This window comes from Coregonus lavaretus (assembly GCF_964263955.1).
Source record: "Coregonus lavaretus genome assembly, chromosome: 24".
Lineage (NCBI taxonomy): Eukaryota > Metazoa > Chordata > Actinopteri > Salmoniformes > Salmonidae > Coregonus > Coregonus lavaretus.
Genome location: NC_140011.1, coordinates 1,126,220 through 1,144,333, shown reverse-complemented (window position 1 = coordinate 1,144,333; position 18,114 = coordinate 1,126,220). Strand labels below are relative to the sequence as shown.

At 41.6% G+C, this 18,114-nt stretch overlaps 1 protein-coding gene across 1 annotated transcript in view; it reads right to left on the bottom strand.

Moving 5' to 3' along the window:
• LOC311099464 (pro-neuregulin-1, membrane-bound isoform-like) overlaps window positions 1–18,114 on the bottom strand; it is a gene marked incomplete at both ends in the record, with an annotated part of 88,355 nt that overhangs the window by 37,499 nt on the left and 32,742 nt on the right. Inside the window, one exon of the mRNA XM_084140148.1 lies at window positions 1,106–1,244. Coding sequence (XP_083996274.1) covers window positions 1,106–1,244 — 139 coding nt within the window. The remainder of the gene's footprint in view (window positions 1–1,105; window positions 1,245–18,114) is intronic.

Below are 18,114 nucleotides of genomic sequence, written 5' to 3'. Positions count from 1 at the left end.
AAGGGGGTTGAATACTTTTGCAAGGCACTGTACACCCTTGACAACAAGAGCGCTATGCTGGAGAATAAATCAATGAACACGGCTGATCCTGACACCAGCACCATGTCAGCACAGGGTCATGTTCAGGAGGCTACGTGATGGAAAACATTTTTAAAAAATTCGCAACAAAAGTATGAATTTAGTGTTTCTTAATGGACAAGTCCAGGTAGTCCCTCCCTGTTAGAGTCCGTTTAGTTACATTTGGTGCCTAATGAACATGACCCAGCTCTAGGGTTCCAATGAGGACAAGGAAATGGGGAAGAAGACAGAAAGAAAATCTCATCAATTCAACATAGCCCCAGATTTGGGGTTTGTTTTTCTGAAATGGAGCGCAGCGGTTGGGCTGTGGCGATGAGAGGAGCCGGCATTAATAATGTAGGGATGCAGAGAAGCCTGTGGATAGGGACCTCCACCTGCTCCGCTCTCCAAACTCTCAGCCCAGTTAGTGTCACGCTAAGCATCCGTTAGAACATCCATCCAGCTGCCCAAAAAGCCCTATCAAAGTGCAGAAGCAGTACATTTGTACACCTCTGTGATGTCTTGTGCACTCCTTCTATAATCTCTGCTCAGGTCGTTGGATTGTTTAATGATTTACTCCAAAACATTCAGCTGACACCTATGCTTTACTGTAAAAAGACTGCGCTTTCCTCTGATTTCCCAGTGAAGTGAGGCAGTGCTCCGTTTTCCCCACAGAACTGGTGGGAGAGCTCTAAAATTAATATTGGCACAGTATGGGCCTTAAAAGCTATGGTGCCTAATATAGCAGGCATAAATGGGGCTTGACAACACAGCATTCTAACAGATCATCACTTCAAACATGATAGATGTTATGACAGCATCTACTGTAACAACGTGTGTTACTTTTTGACATGTATAAAATAGCAAAGTAGTGTTCTGAAGTCGGCATCGGCAAACTTCTATAATGATACATCATGTGGGAGCACAGTAAAATAAGAAGAAATAGCAGCTATAAGCCATCAGGAATTGTATTAGTCATCAAGTCAAACATAGTCAGCATAGTATGCAGTGTGTGGTGTGGATGGTGTTGTGTTTCATCATTTCCTACCTGCAGAGGAACTTGGACCTGCCAGGGGTGATGTCCAGGGTGAAGCACTCCCCTCCGTTTACGCAGTAGTTCTTCTGGCTGTCACTGCAGCGCGTCATGTGGCTGGAGGTCTTCACCACAGCAGTGGTGCTGGTGGCAGCTGCAGGAAGATACCAGGGGGCAATTAGCTGGAGAGGAAATGGATCCAGTCATCCCAGTAGACCCCTGGGGAGTGTTCAGCTGAACACTAGCGCTTAGCACAAAGCTACATTGGCCTCTCTGTGTGCTCAGTGTACATCCATGATTTATACCCGTGCCCTTTGTTATAATAATAATAATAATAATAATAATAATAATATGCCATTTAGCAGACGCTTTTATCCAAAGCGACTTACAGTCATACGTGCATACATTTTTGTGTATGGGTGGTCCCAGGGATCGAACCCACTACCTTGGCGTTACAAGCGCCGTGCTCTACCAGCTGAGCTACAGAGGACCACAAAATGGCGGAACACAAAATGAATGGGAAGAAAATGGCAAGAGATATAGTAAACAAACCGACAAAGCACACGGTTCAATGATTTGATTATTGATTACAGCTATCCTTGACAGTAAATATATCGGTAAAATGCTTCACCGCACATATGCCTTTACAACATAAAGTTGTACATATATCTTGACAAGAAATAAAAGACACCTCTTGCGGTAGAGCGATCATTTCAACAACTCAAATATGAATGTGCTATTCCAGAGCCCAATTGTGTGAGAGAAGTCCTGAAACAATGATGAAAGACATTACATCCTAGCATACACTTGCTTTAAAATTGAAAAATGCTACAATAAAACAGCACTGAGAGACATTAAGAGCAGTGATATAACACAAATATGAATAAAACATTTATGACTAAATGCTATCAAGAGAAAAAGCCTACCACAAGATTGCACTACTTGCTCTCTATCTAATTACTTCAAACCTAAAATCTCCATCTCAAACGCCATTCACCTATAATTTCCAATAGTTCTAAATGCATTTAAGAATGGTTATCTTATCTTCAATGAACCAGCATTGGAATTAGAGTCCCTGAGCTCACCTGTGATGTTTCTGAAAAGTCTCGAGACGTGGAGACGCATTTCCCCTTTTCTGCCCATCGGAGCAGCTCAGGCCAGTGCCGTCCCAGTGGATCAATAGGCTGTAGCTCTAAGCACTCTGTCTGCTGGAGGTCTCTAATGCCTCTCCCCACTACCTGTCCTCCCCAGTCTGCACTGTGTGAAAGCCCATAAACATTTTAAATAAGCACTTTTCCTCCCTTAACCCTCTATTTCGTCCGGACGTCACTTCTGGCATCAGAAGTCTTTAAGCATCGGAAATGCAACGGATGCAATTGCCGGCCGAAAAGACGTCAGAGCTCGATGACTAGGGGGTTGAATGAGTTCTCTTGCAAAACAAATATGCAAAGAGTAATCAAGACACCTGCCAGAGCGAGATCGTGTTTTGACAAACAGACATACTTACTGGCATAGATGAACGCTCTAATCGGTCTGACAGTGATTAGGGCAAAAAAACGTCCCGTCTCGTGCCGTGAATCACCCGCCGGACCATCTCCGGCTCAGAGCACCACAAGGGCAGGAGGAATATACCTTCACATACAAATTATTGGCTTAATGACCACTTTTTGGTCCTGGCTAATTCCAGCCGGACGAGGTGAGCATTGCTGCATCTTTTCCTCCTTTTTAAAAACCCTCCCCACCCTGATGTCTTTTACTACCTCATTCCCCATTTGCAATGGTAAGAGGATCGTGACCCGGATGCCAATGTGACTGGTTTAGGCCCCATTGGTGATTCCGTTCGATTCCGGCGTAGTGCCGTGCCAGTGTCTCCTTCCTGACAGACAATTGAGTTAACTCATAGATTATTATTGAGATGACGCAATGATATCATAGGTCACAGACCCCATCAGGTTACATTTTGTACATAGAGACATTACCTTTCGACTAAATGCAATTCAATCTCTAGGGGCCATATCCTTGTTTCCCAGTAAACAACCAACACTGGTTGAATAATTGACCACGCAACAGATTGCTTATTTTCCTCAAATCTAATTACTTGCTATGCCACCATTAAATCTACTGCATGCAGCAATGGGAGCAGAAAATCAATCAAAAGTCTGCATCCTACTCTTCATTCTAAAAAACAAATGTATGCTCACCTCTGCATACAGATAGACTAGCTAATATGATAAATAATCTCTCCTCACAGACACCAATACAATTACATTAGGGATTAAATAAGCGACAAGTTTAAGGTATGACACACTCAACTAATCATGAATACCAACCATTCACTTTTTCAAATCCACCAACTTTCAGGGGCTAAATTGTAGGGTGGTTTATCTATCAGAAGGTTTGAGCCTTTTCAGCACTGCAACTACAAGACTGGCAACTGGACCTACCTAAGATATCTCTGTTAGATAAGGGTAATTGCCCAATGAAAAAAAAAAAATCTGATTGCCATTACTGACCTTTTCAGCTTTTATTTGGGACCTTTCAAAATGTCAACCAGCTACTGATACAAACCCCATTACTGACATTGATTCAATCAGCAAAAGTCAGCATTGTACTGTATGCATTAGAACTGGCAAAGGTAAACGATCAGTACAAAATCAGTCACTACACACCATACTTCCTTGTACAGTCTTGTTGTTAATCCAGTATCAAAACAGCGAGAAATATGGTTTGAAATATTGTTAGTCTTGCAGCAGAAGCTTAATGAGAGAAGAGAGCGAGGGTCATGAGGGCTATATTTAAGAATGCTGCAGAGCTTAAGCTGCATGTTTTTTCCCCATTTTGTCTGATGGAAGCATGCAGTGGAAGAGATAGATTCAGCTCTATAAAAAAAAAATGTGGGTGGTATTTCAGAAACCCAAAACCGGGGAGCGGAGACACTGCATGAGGGAATGTCTCGTCCTTCTCCTGCACTGGCCCTTTGGGCCAATGGCGGGCTGGTGGTGGATTTTTGCAGACCCTGCAGTCCAATGCAGCTTACCGTATGCTTCCCAGTCGAAACAGTTCACGCATATACACTATATATATACTGTATAAAGTATGTGGATACCCTTTCAAATTAGTGGATTCGGCTATTTCAGCCACACCAGTAGCTGACAGGTGTATAAAGTCGAGCACACAGCCATGCTATCTCCATAGACAAACATTGGCGGTAGAATGGCCTTAATGAAGAGCTCAGTGACTTTCAACATGGCACTGTTTTAATATGCCACCTTTCCAACAAGTCAGTTCGTCAAATTTCTGCCCTGGTCAACTGTAAGTGCTGTTATTGTGAAGAGGAAACATCTAGGAGCAACAACGGCACAGCTGCGAAGTGCTAGGCCATTCAAGCTCACAGAATGGGACCGCCGAGTGCTGAAGCGCGTAAAAATCCTCTGTCCTCGGTTGCAACACTCACTACCGAGTTCCAAACTGCGTCTGGAAGCAACGTCAGCACAAGAACTGTTCGTTGGGAGCTTCATGAAATGGGTTTCCATGGCTGAGCACTTGCACACAAGCTTAAGATCACCATGCGCAATGCCAAGCGTCGGCTGGAGTGGTGTAAAGCTCGCCGCCATTGGACTCTGGAGCAGTGGAAACGCGTTCTCTGGAGTGACGAATCACGCTTCACCATCTGGCAGTCCGACGGAAGAATCTGGGTTTGGCGGATGCCAGGAGAACGCTACCTGCCCGAATGCATAGTGCCAACTGTAACGTTTGGTGGAGGAGGAATAATGGTCTGGGGCTGTTTTTCTTGGTTCGGGCTAGGCTCCTTAGTTCCAGTGAAGGGAAATTTTAATGCTACAGCATACAATGACATTCTAGACGATTCTGTGCTTCCAACTTTGTGGCAACAGTTTGGGGAAGGCCCTTTCTTGTTTCAGCATGACAATGCCCCTGTGTACAAAGCGAGATCCATACAGAGGTGGTTTGTCGAGATCGGTGTGGAAGAACTTGACTGGCCTGCACAGAGCCCTGACCTCAACCCCATTGAACACCTTTGGGATGAATTGGAACGCCGACTGTGAGCCAGGCCTAATCGCCCAACATCAGTGCCCGACCTCACTAATGCTCTTGTGGCTGAATGGAAGCAAGTCCCCGCAGCAATGTTCCAATATCTAGTGGAAACCCTTCCCAGAAGAGTGGAAGCTGTTATATCAGCAAAGGGGGGACTAACTCCATATTAAAGCCCATGATTTTGGAATGAGATGTTCGACAAGCAGGTGTCATGTAGTGTATTATGACAAAACATTTTGACTTTTTGTTTGTTTTGGTCTTCTTTCAGCAGTTCGTTCACACAAAATGTTTTCTTGAGGCAAGTCTAAGTTCAGTAGTCGAAGTCTACGTCCCTTCGTCGGTGATTGGTCAACAGTATTACCCCTAGTTGGAGTGGGAACTATGGACAGGATCCTTCATTGAAGTGCGACGACTAGTTTTCATGCAAATGTTTTCACTTAAGAAATGCTGCACCAAACATCTTAGTTGCACAACTAAGACCTCCTTGGCAAAAACGTCAAAATTAATTACAGATTTCTTGATTTATCTTAGATTCATTTGGACTATTTTGAGAAAGTGTTATTGGCTATGTTGTTGCTACGGTGTCTCAAGAGGGACAAACAGTAATATTGCAGCTTTTTTCTCTTTTTTTTTTTATAGCTAAAAGGGACTATGCAAGCGCAGACGTTCGCTTTAGCTTAGCCAAATCCTGCTAGGAGCAGTAAGAACCTAGTCTGCGGGAGCCTTAAGTGTGGTCAAGGGCAGACCGTAATGCAATGTGCCAGTGGACCTCTGTCTCATCACGACTCATCACCACAGAGCTGCGACCAGAGGTTAAAACCTGGTCAACTCAGTCGCCGAGATACGTGCATAGAACATAATACAACATGGTCCATGGGCAACTTATTGGACATTACTCTTGCCTACTATACAGTATGTAAGATCTCATCTCTGTTTATTGGGAAACACTGAACATGGGCTATAACATTACGCAATACTTAACATGAGCTGTAACATATGTAATAGACGTCATATCTTTACACATACACAAACTGGACCAGAATAAAAGATGATCATGTAGGCTATGTTTTGTCATGTATATGAGAGCATCCCAACGGCATCATGGATCTTAGTTTGACAAGAGTGTTTTTAGTAAATAGAAGTATGGTGGCAGTGCAGAGTACCACTGGAAATTGCTGTTTACAATGATGCAGGAACATGTAGTAGATTGTTCAAATCAAGGCTGGGTTTTGGACATTAAGAAACCCCAAAACCTTAAGACAAATACTTGATGAAAATAAGTTATTTTTGCATGGACATTTATTTTTTACCTAGAAGGCTGAAAAAGCTAAATGTTAAAGCAACACAATCTTGTTTCCAAATTAATGGCATTCATTTATTTTTTATCTATTCCTTTTTCTCATATCAAGGATGCTTCCTCCTGCATAGATCGATCATTATTCGTGTGCTTTGAGTCTGACTGCAAAATTATTACCATCAAATGACACAGGCGCCAAAATTAAGGAAACACTGCCAAAATAAAGGAAACACTTGAGTAAATGATGGACACAAAGTATATTGAAAGCCGGTGTATTCACACAGGTGTGGTTCCTGAGTTAATTAAACAATTACCTTCCCATCAAGCTTAGGGTCATGTATAAAAATACCCAGTTGCCCATTATTTAGGCTACCATGGCTAGAAGAAGAGATCTCAGTGACTTTGACAGAGTGGTCTCAAAGGAGTATAGGGGGTTTAAAGGGTGTGTGTATGTGTCTCATTCACCAGATCTCAACCCAAGCTTGATGATTAGTTGATTATTTGAATCAGCTGTGTAGTGCTATGGCAAAAAACAAAACGTGCACCCCTTGGGGTCCCGAGGACCGAGTTTGGGAGACCCAGCCCTATTAAGACACTATGTTGGTGTTTCCTTTATTTTGGCAGTTACCTGTATATCGACTGCTATTTTACACAACCACCCCCACTGATATCTAAATCATATTTGTTATCACATAATCTAATAAATGTTGAGTTATCAAGACTATTAAAGTAACTGCCCAGTTAAAATCTCACTTTTAAAAAATCGTATTCTGTTAACTCATATCCAAATAATGTTGTTGACTCGTCCTATACTCCTATTTGTGGCCAAAGCATAATTTGGAGAGAAGAAAATCATAAAAAACCCCAACTCAAACTTATATCTCAAACAGACCGTTTAAAAAATGATTGCTATTTTCTCATAGAACATGATGTCACCTCCCTGAGGAGGATGAGATGGCCAATCAGCGGTCTAGAGGAGGACGAGCTGGCCAATCAGCGGTCTACTTACGTGAATAATTTTTATCATCGTTATACGCCCACATCATTCTGTTGTTGGGGTACGGCCACACCATTCCAACACACACACAGAAAAGCTGCTTATCAACATAATTAATTAAACATTTTTGGAAGGGAAACTTCACTCATATCGTAAGTAATTATAGGTCTTACTTCATAGAAATCTGGAAACTCCTGAGTGGTACTCCTGAGTGGCGCAGTGGTCTAAGGCACTGCATCGCAGTGCTAACTGTGCCACTAGAGATCCTGGTTCGAATCCAGGCTCTGTCGCAGCCGGCCGCGACCGGGAGACCCATGGGGCGGTGCACAATTGGCCCAGGGTAGGGGAGGGAATGGCCGGCAGGGATGTAGCTCAGTTGATAGAGCATGGCGTTTGCAACGCCAGGGTTGTGGGTTCAATTCCCACGGGGGACCAGTATAAAAAAATATATATATATTTATTCACTAACTGTAAGTCACTCTGGATAAGAGCGTCTGCTAAATGACGTAAATGTAAATGAAACACTGGGCAGTTACTTTAATGACCTGAATGAATTAGTAATATCTTCTCTGCAACTTTTGTTGCCACAGCTCTGGTCAAAGGTAGTGCACTATATTAGGGAATAGGGTGCCATTCGGGAATTATTATGTGACATAAATAATAGTGTGACAGGCCATTATGGGAAACAGAGTGCACAGAACTACTGCATCAAACTTTTTATGAGGCACCATCAGTGATGTTTTGACAACGCTTTGTTGAGTGTCCTGTCTAAAATGGCTACGAAAGACACTGCCTGAATCATCGGCGCTCACAACAATGTTCATGTCGTGATCATCACTGATCAATTCCGGTTTGTTTCAAGGGAGTCCTTTGGGTGGAACACATGCGCACACACACAAACACAGCACAAATACACACAACACTGTCTCTGTTTGGGCAGCAAGGTCACTCTCTCCTCTCCCCTGGTGGGCCAGTCCCCTGTGCTACCGTAGGGGTGTGTGTTTGGCAGTGTGTGGCATCTGATGAGGACGGATGGCCAGCAGGCCAAGTGTGCCTCTGTGTGTGCATATGCATGTGTGTGTGTGTGTGCGTGTGTGTGTAGCCTGGGCTGTCAGATGATTAATATCACCACGGCTAGACCAAGTTCTACATGGGACTACATGACGATACCGTTTACTCCCCATTTTATTTAGTTAATTATCATTTACCCACTTATTAATGCGTTCCCAAGGTTGATCAATGCTCAGAACGCAAAAAATATTGTTCTAATCGCGCCTGCCTCTCTGCACACAAGTGGAATCATGATTCAGGTATGCTCGTTAGGTTCGCCTGCTCCCCCCGGATTTGCCTTGTTAGCAGCACATTCATTCACCACTCTGTCTAACGGCAAACTCCGCCCACGGCCCAGGCCGAGACGTGAAACAAACAACCTCAGTCCAGATCAAAGGTGAAAAGTGGCAAGTAGAGAGAGACGCCGCTGACAGTGGCCTTGCGAAATGCCTGACATAAGGCAATTTTTTTAACGTACCTCGACTCCTGCTGTGTCAACAGACATCCCCCAAACCCCCCCAAAAAACAGATGCTCTGAGAATGAGTGTACAACTGGTAAATAGTCGCTGATATTTCAGTCATATAGCTACCTAGCCCACTCAAGGGCTCTGGCCAGATAGCTAGCTATAACTAGCTGGCTAGAAGGATGAAGTTAAAAGCTAACATTAAACGGAACATGACCTCAGCAGGAGCAGTTGACTGACATTAAGCTCGCTATAATCTTAGCAAAAGATAGGCTAATATAAGTTCTCATAACAAAATAACTTTGCTTTAAACAGAGTAGTGAGACAGTGGTGATGCAGGCTGCAATGCAGGAGGCAAAGTAGACACAGGGCGCGTTCAACATTGCAGCCGACATTAAACCCCCTAGAGTTGATGTCCGCTCCCCTGTGGAAATCTAATTAGCATAATAAATAAATTCCCATCAAAATCCGCCTGTTTAAGCTAGGGATATGTATTTTGCAGGGCTGCGTCTCAATCCATGGGAAACACTCTTTTCACGCCTCTTCGATACCGAAGTGACTGTTTTGTAGCAGGTTAGGAGAACTTACTCAGCAAGTTAGCATCATTAACATAGCAGGTTAGGAGACTGAGGTTAAGGTTAGGAAAAGGGTTAGGATTAGGGAAAATGCTCTCCTAACCTGCTACAGAAATCCCTTTGTATGTGTCCCCTCAATCCACCGCATCCGCCGATGTAGTCCTTCCGCATCTGTTTGTCAGACCAGAAGTCATCCCGAAAATTGGTCTTCTCACAAAAACGTCTGTAGGGTCCGAACGGTTTGGTCTACAAACTAATACGACCCCTCTTGCGAACACGATGTTGTTCTCTGTTTTGCTCTACGACCCACACAAGCGTCACGGGACTCATCTGAAGTCCTGTGCCTCCTGTAGCTCAGTTGGTAGAGTATGGCGCTTGCAACGCCAGGGTTGTGGGTTCGATTCACATGGGGGGCCAGTATGAAAAATTTATGCACTCACTAAACTGTAAGTCGCTCTGGATAAGAGCGTCTGCTAAATGACTCAAATGTAAATGTAAGTCGGTACTGCCAATCTACCAACTTCTGTCTGTAGCGTCCGAACAGTTTGGGCTACATACTAATATGAGCCCACCATCGGAAAGTGAGACTCTCACGAACACAGCCATGTCAGTTGTTTTGCCCTACGACGCCCACAAGCCTCGTCTGAAGGTAGCCCAGTACCAGTTAAAAAAATTTATGGAGTGTACAAAACATTAAGGACATGTGCTCTTTCAATGACAGACTGACCAGGTGAAAGCTAATATCTGTCATTGATGTCACTTGTTAAATCCACTTCAATCAGTAGATGAAGACCGGTTACAGAAGGATTTTTAAGCCTTGAGACATGGATTGTGTATGTGTGCCATTTAGAGGGTGAATGGGCAAGACAAAAGATTGAAGTGCCTTTCAACGTGGTATGGTAGTACAGTGCCTTCGGAAAGTATTCAGACCCCTTGACTTTTTCCACATTTTGTTACATTACAGCCTTATTCTAAAATGGATTAAATGCTTTTTTCCCCTAATCAATCTACACACAATATCCCATAATGACAAAGCAAAAGCCGGTTTTTATAAATTATTGCAAATGTAACTATCTAAGCCTTATTTACTGTATATCGTGTTGTTGTTTCTACTGTAGCATACTGTATGTATGTGTGGACTGTATGTATGTGTGATTCTTGCATAGATTGTAATGTAATATGATGTGTGTAAAATACTTTTGAAGATTGTACGGATTATGATGAGCTAATACTAAGCTATTTGCCAGCTTTGTGTGGCGCCATGTTTGTTGACATTATACAATGCATGCTGGTTGTCACGTAAGCGTCTGTCAGACCAAAGATGTTATAACAAAACGAGGTGAAGGGATGGTTCACTCGACTGACTTTCAAGACAACTGGGAACTCGTAAAAATACAAGGTCAAATCATGACTTCAGTGATCTTCAGGTCGGAAAGTCTGAGCTCTAGAAAGAGGCCCGAGTTCCTGAGTTGGAATTCCGACTTGGATGACCATTCAAAATTATTTTACCCAGTCGGAGCTCGTTTCCCGTTGTCTTCAACACACTGAAGTCAGAAGTCGGAGATTTCTGAGTTCCCAGTTCCAATTTCCAGTTGTTTTCAAAGCTGCATCAGATTGTAACTATGGTACCTCAGGGTTGCCAGCTCAGACCCCCATTCCAGGGCTTTTATTTTTATTTAGCTTATAAACTTCTCCTGTGTTTGCCCCCCATTTACGGATAAATCCCCCATTGTAGTAATATTTCCTGCATCATATCCCCCCATGATACCGTCCCCCATTCCTACCCCCCTCCTCTACTTGAAAACCCCCCACAAATTAAATGAACCCCCCACAAACCCCGTAAAATGGTGTCCTCCAAATCTGGAAACCCTGTTTAGCTTTCGCGCTACTGTTAGGCTAGGCAGTGAGCTTGTATTTGGGGTGATGATCTGTGAGGTGATAACATTTGATTTGCTTTGTAATTTGTCAAAAACAGTAAACGACTTGTCAAGTCATGTGCTCCAGTTCTTGTATACACTGTAACAAGTACATCGAAGGTTTGTAATATGCTGAAAAGTGGCCAAACTAAGTTCATATTTTTCAAGCAATGGGAGCAGCCATTTTTGACTTTGACTTTGTTTATTTGCATCTTATAGTGAATGGCATTCTGGGATTAGGGAGTTTTCGCTTGTCAAACAAACAAACAAATAAACATTGCTGCCATCATAAGGAATTTAGCTGCTGTTAGCTCAGCTGATACGCATCTCTATTCTAAACAATATTACATTTATTTCTTGTGCTCATCAGAGATGTGGTACATTGTAAACAAGTCTAGCTGTTAGGTCGCTAATTTATGTAGTTTTTTTTGTCAGCGCAACCTGTTATTTAGATTGGTTTATGGAATGAGTTTGGCTGTGGATGTGTTCCTTGTGATGCTTGGATGATGAAGTTTGCATTTATCTTTTACAATAAAAGGTGAAATTGAGAAATAAAGTTGTGAAGACCTTTAATTTCCATCAGTACAAAACATTGTTTAGATGCTTTTCGGATCACAATGCTGTTTAGACACGTTTTGTTGCATCGTACATTTTTTTGCTACTGTTCCAATCACATATTTGCGATGGTACGCTACAGGGACCACTCAATAATGATCACAAATATGTGATTGTACGCGTCAAAGGGTTAAAGGATTGCTGTAGATCGTGAGTTATTCAATTTCTTCTTGCCATTATTTCGTTTTTTTCCACGTTCATTTTATAACCTGAGATTTTTGAGTATTCTGAAAATGTTTTTATCAAAGGGGGCATTGAGTATTCAATATTGGTCAGGTATATCAGGAGATCATCTGCAAATAAGTTTAGTTTATATTCATGTTTACCAATACTGATACATGTTACGTTTGGGCCCTGGTTAATCCTTTCTGCATGCGGTTTAATTGCCAGTGCAAACAGGAGGGGAAAAGGGGACATCCCTGTCTTGTGCCTCTTTCTAAAGCAATTTATAATAAAGCAATTTAATCAGATAATGAATTATTCGTGTATATTTTTGCTTTAGGACATTTATACAATATTTGTATTCCATTTATGATTTCAGCTGGAAAGTTGAAAGCTTCCAAAGTTGAATAGAAAAGGCCATTCAAGACGATCAAAAGCCTTTTCGGCATCAACAGCAATTATTGATAAATCTATATCTTGTTTTTTGGCGTATTGTATTAAACTGAAACATGTTCTTGTATTTCTTTGTAAGTGTCTATTTTTAATAAACCCTGATTGATTGATATGTATCAAGTCTAGTAAGACTTTTGCCATTCTATTGCTTATAAGCTTTGTTATTATGTTATTGTCACAATGTATTACATTTATGGGTCTATAGTCACCAAGGGACTCTCCAGATTTTCCTTGTTTTAAATTAACTGAAAAAACTGTTTGATACATGGAACTAGGAAGTACTGAATTAGGTGATGTGTGTTGTTATTTCTGTAAATAGGGGGGCTACTTTTCCCAAAATGTTGAATAGAATTCTATTGGAAAGCCATCCATTTCTGGTTCTTTTCTCCGTGCAAATGTTTAACAGTATCTAATATTTATTCTTGGGTGATCTCTGTTTAAAAAAAAGAAAATGTCTGCTGACAATTGCTTCAGAGTTGTTGAGTCTAAGAAGGCTATAGGAGCCATCGCACTGTTGTTTAATTCTGATTTATAAACATTTCCATATAACTTTTAAAATGGTCATTAATCACATTGTTGTTCCTAATTACAGCTTTTGTATCTTTATCTTAAAACATTATAACTGGTTTAGCATGTATATGTTTTGTGAGAGCTGTAAGGTATTTACCAGGTATATTTGCCATTTAGTAGTATGCTTTATTTGAGTTTAACCTGTAGTTGTGTGTTCTCTTCAGAAGTAAAAGACCGTATTCCTGCATAAGTTCAGAAATTGTATTTTCTTCTTTACCCTGTAAAGATTTTTTATGGGCTTTTTCTTAAAATAGCGATGTATTTTTCTTTCATTTTAATTTGTAAATCAGATTCAACTTTAGTATGAGATTATCATTCCCCTAACGTACACCTTAAAGACATCCCAAATTATATCGGGGGTCGGCTTTTCTCTGTCCTCAATGTCTACATTTGTAATGGTAAAGTTTATTTTATTTTTGTTAACATATTTAATACAATTTGAGTCCAGAAGATGCGCTCTGTTCTTTCTACAAATCCTGTCACTAAATGCATTTTCTATTGGTGTAGTTACGGATGATACCGGTGAATGATCCGATATCATTATATCATGACTTTTTGAATCCAGTAAATTGTTGAGTGCATTTTTGGAAATAAAAATGTAGTCAATTCTTGAATAGCTTATCTTACTTTGAGAAAAAAATGAGTATTCTTTTGTAGTTGGGAATAGTAATCTCCAGGTGTACTGTAAATCATTTGTAGAGATTAAATTGTTCAGCCTCTTTGGAGACTCCCTAAATTTGCCTTTTTTATTACTACATCTGTCAATCTTATCAAATGTATGATCTAGGTCACCTGCTAAAATAATAGTTCCTGTCTGGATTTTATCGAATATAGCTTGAATTCCAACCCAGCTCCTCTTTAAATGTTAAATTTCTAATTTTTTTATATGTAACTCTTGCAACAAAAAAAATACATCTAGTGACAATATCTTTAGGTGTTCGAAAACCACATGCTTTTTTTCCCCCCATCATGGAGCCTGTGGACATTCCAAGTGATAAGTTGAATGTTAACCTTTTCTGTTCCATCTTATCATTGAAGAACCAAGTAAAACATTTGAACAGACATGGCATATGAGGGCAGTCGGCATTCCATAGAATGGGAGGATCATAGTATAAATACATAGTTATTTTATACATTACATACAGTGGGGAGAACAAGTATTTGATACACTGCCGATTTTGCAGGTTTTCCTACTTACAAAGCATGTAGAGGTCTGTAATTTGTATCATATGTACACTTCAACTGTGAGAGACGGAATCTCATCAGACCACATGACCTTCTCCCATTCCTCCTCTGGATCATCCAGATGGTCATTGGCAAACTTCAGACGGGCCTGGACATGCGCTGACTTGAGCAGGGGGACCTTGCGTGCGCTGCAGGATTTTAATCCATGACGGCGTAGTGTGTTACCAATGGTTTTCTTTGAGACTGTGGTCCCAGCTCTCTTCAGGTCATTGACCAGGTCCGGCCGTGTAGTTCTGGGCTGATCCCTCACCTTCTTCATGATAATATAATAATAATAATATGCCATTTAGCAGACGTATGATCATTGATGCCCCACGAGGTGAGATCTTGCATGGAGCCCCAGACCGAGGGTGATTGACCGTCATCTTGAACTTCTTCAATTTTCTAATAATTGCGCCAACAGTTGTTGCATTCTCACCAAGCTGCTTGCCTATTGTCCTGTAGCCCATCCCAGCCTTGTGCAGGTCTACAATTTTAACCCTGATGTCCTTACACATCCCTCTGGTCTCGGCCATTGTGGAGAGGTTGGAGTCTGTTTGATTGAGTGTGTGGACAGGTGTCTTTTATACAGGTAACGAGTTCAAACAGGTGCAGTTAATACAGGTAATGAGTGGAGAACAGGAGGGCTTCTTAAAGAAAAACTAACAGGTCTGTGAGAGACGGAATTCTTACTGGTTGGTAGGTGATCAAATACTTATGTCATGCAATAAAATGCAAATTAATTACTTAAAAATCATACAATGTGATTTTCTGGATTTTTGATAAAAATTACAGACCTCTACATGCTTTGTAAGTAGGAAAACCTGCAAAATCGGCAGTGTATCAAATACTTGTTCTCCCCACTGTATATAGAGCGTGTTGGCATGTTGGCAAACAGACATTTTACAAAAAAACATAAAGCAAAGTACGTCTGTATTGGAGGCAATATGCCTTTTTAGATCGGACTCCTCTGTTAATGTCCCCCAAAAAAGACTGGTACATTGTACATACATACTTTTGACGAAAGACTGCCCCTTAAATACTGTGGTTTGTTTATTTTACCTTATAAATTAAATTAAAGTATAGTGGCTGGTGGAGGTCTACTTGGGGTGAGTGGGTCCTCAGAGAGACTGCGATGGGATAAGTGGAGGCCCCACGCACACCTCAGAAAAGTGTCTGATGCCCTCCCAGCACCCCATCCCAATCCCCCGGATATAGCCCATCTCCATTCTCAACAATAACCACCATTAAATCTGAATTGTTATGACAAACAAGGAATTGTCACGTTCGTTTAAGGACGGGTCAGACCAAGGTGCAGCGTGAAATGTGTACATGTTTATTTAAATAATAAACACACGACAAAACAACGAAACGTGAAGTCCTAAGGCTACACATAAAACAAGCCTACTCACGGAACAAGATCCCACAACTAACGAGTGCTAATAGGCTGCCTAAGTATGATCCCCAATCAGAGACAACGAGCGACAGCTGTCGCTGATTGGGAATCACACCCGGCCAAACATAGACATACAATCCTAGAAAGCAACATAGAAATACACAACATAGAATATTCATACCCTGACTCAACATATAAGAGTCCCCTGAGTCAGGGCGTGACAGGAATAATAATGGTTCAACATCCTTTCCTAATCTGTGCAGAACCCTTATTCATTTTACCACAGGTTTACAAGTCATAAAACGTAATCAATTAATAGAAATACAATTAAATTGTAGTATCCTACCGTAAAACTGACTATCCTACTGATCCTTGACTTCGGCGATTGACTCCTTGACTCTATTTGCACATCATATCTTGCACATCTATCATTCCAGTGTTAATATTAATTGTAATTATTTTGCACTATAGCCTATTTATTGCCTTACCTCCATAACTTGCTACATTTGCACACACTGTATATATATTTTCTGTTGTATTTTTGACTTTATGTTTTGTTTTACCCCATATGTAACTCTGTGTTGTTGTTTTTATCGCACTGCTTTGCTTTATCTTGGCCAGGTCGCAGTTGTAAATGAGAACTTGTTCTCAACTGGGTTACCTGGTTAAATAAAGGTTAAAAAAAATTAGTTATTCCTTCTATCTCTCCTAAAAAAAAAAAAGTTATTCCTTCTATCTCTCCTAAACCAAATCCATCTCTCTCCACCACCCCTCCCTATTCTCCCCCCTTTATCCCACCCAAGCCACACTTATCCCAACCTTACCCACCCTTGCCCCCCCCAAGCCACACTAATCCCAACCTTACCCACCATTGCCCACCCAAGCCACACTTATCCCAACCTTACCCACCCTTTCCCCCCCAAGACAAGCTTATCCCAACCTTACCCACCCTTGCCCCCCCAAGCCAAGCTTGTCCCAACCTTACCCACCCTTGCCCCACCAAGCCAAGCTTGTCCCAACCTCACATCCTTACCCACCCTTGCCCCCCAAGCCAGGTTTATCACCACCTCCCCTCCTTGCCCCCCAGTTTATCCCAACCTCCATCTTTTCCCATCTCCCCACTTCTCATATACATCTACACCCCTCTTATACATCCACCCACTCATCCATTCACACACACAACATACGGCACACCCACTCTCTCCCGTCCTCACGCACAAATCCACATTCACCCTCCCTCACTCTCCCATTCATATGCACAGACACATACCCACACATATACCCACTCACACCCTCTCGCCCACACACACACATCTCCATAGAACAATTACTGACTTACATGCTATATTTCCTCTTATATTTTCCTTTCAGTGTCCATGTATCTCATTGGTATCAGCTAATTCTATCGTTACTTCCTAGAGAAGAACAGTTACTTGGGGACAATTAAGTCGACATTGTATTAAGGGGAGGGGGAAGGAATATTGTCTCAATTAACGATAAGCTGGTCTTTGGCATCACTGTATGTAGCCTAGTGTGCATTTAATTTTTTTCCGCTTCTGCCTCTGCTCAGGGCACTGGGCTCTCTTTCAACTGGAAAGGTTTCCTGCAGCCTGTTCAGGGTTTAATCGGTGCTCGTGAACTCCATTCTCTGTGTTCCCTTCCATACCCACAGTTTTGCCAGGAATCAGATTTGAGACTTGATTCCTTTTTCCTCCAGTGACTGTCTGATCGGAACATCTTTAATCTTATCAAACACATGAATAACTTGTTTCTCTTCGAATGGGTATGGATAGGGCTGTTGCAGTGACCATATTACCGCCACACTGGCAGTCATGAGTCATGACCGCAGTCAAATTCCACGTGACCGTTGACTCACGGTAATTTCCTCTTATGCACTCTGGATATGCGTTGGTATTACCCAACTCGCTAATGGCCTGGTACTCAATGTGCTATTGTCCCTCTAACCACTGACATCAATGCAAATGCAATCAAAAATCACTTAAACATAATCAAAACCGTGTCATGCTTTTAAAACTCACCTCACAGTGATGATCAATTTAAAGAAAGAAGTTCAACAACAGGTTGAAACTGAGTGGAAAACATGGTTGTTGTGGATGTTATTTCAAAGCCAAACATCACAAAATGGACAACGCTTTCTAAGGTGATGATTAATTCAAAGCATTTAAGACGTTGCATGTAAACACCCATACACATATTAGAGCTTATGCATTGCTTATGTCAATATATGAGCC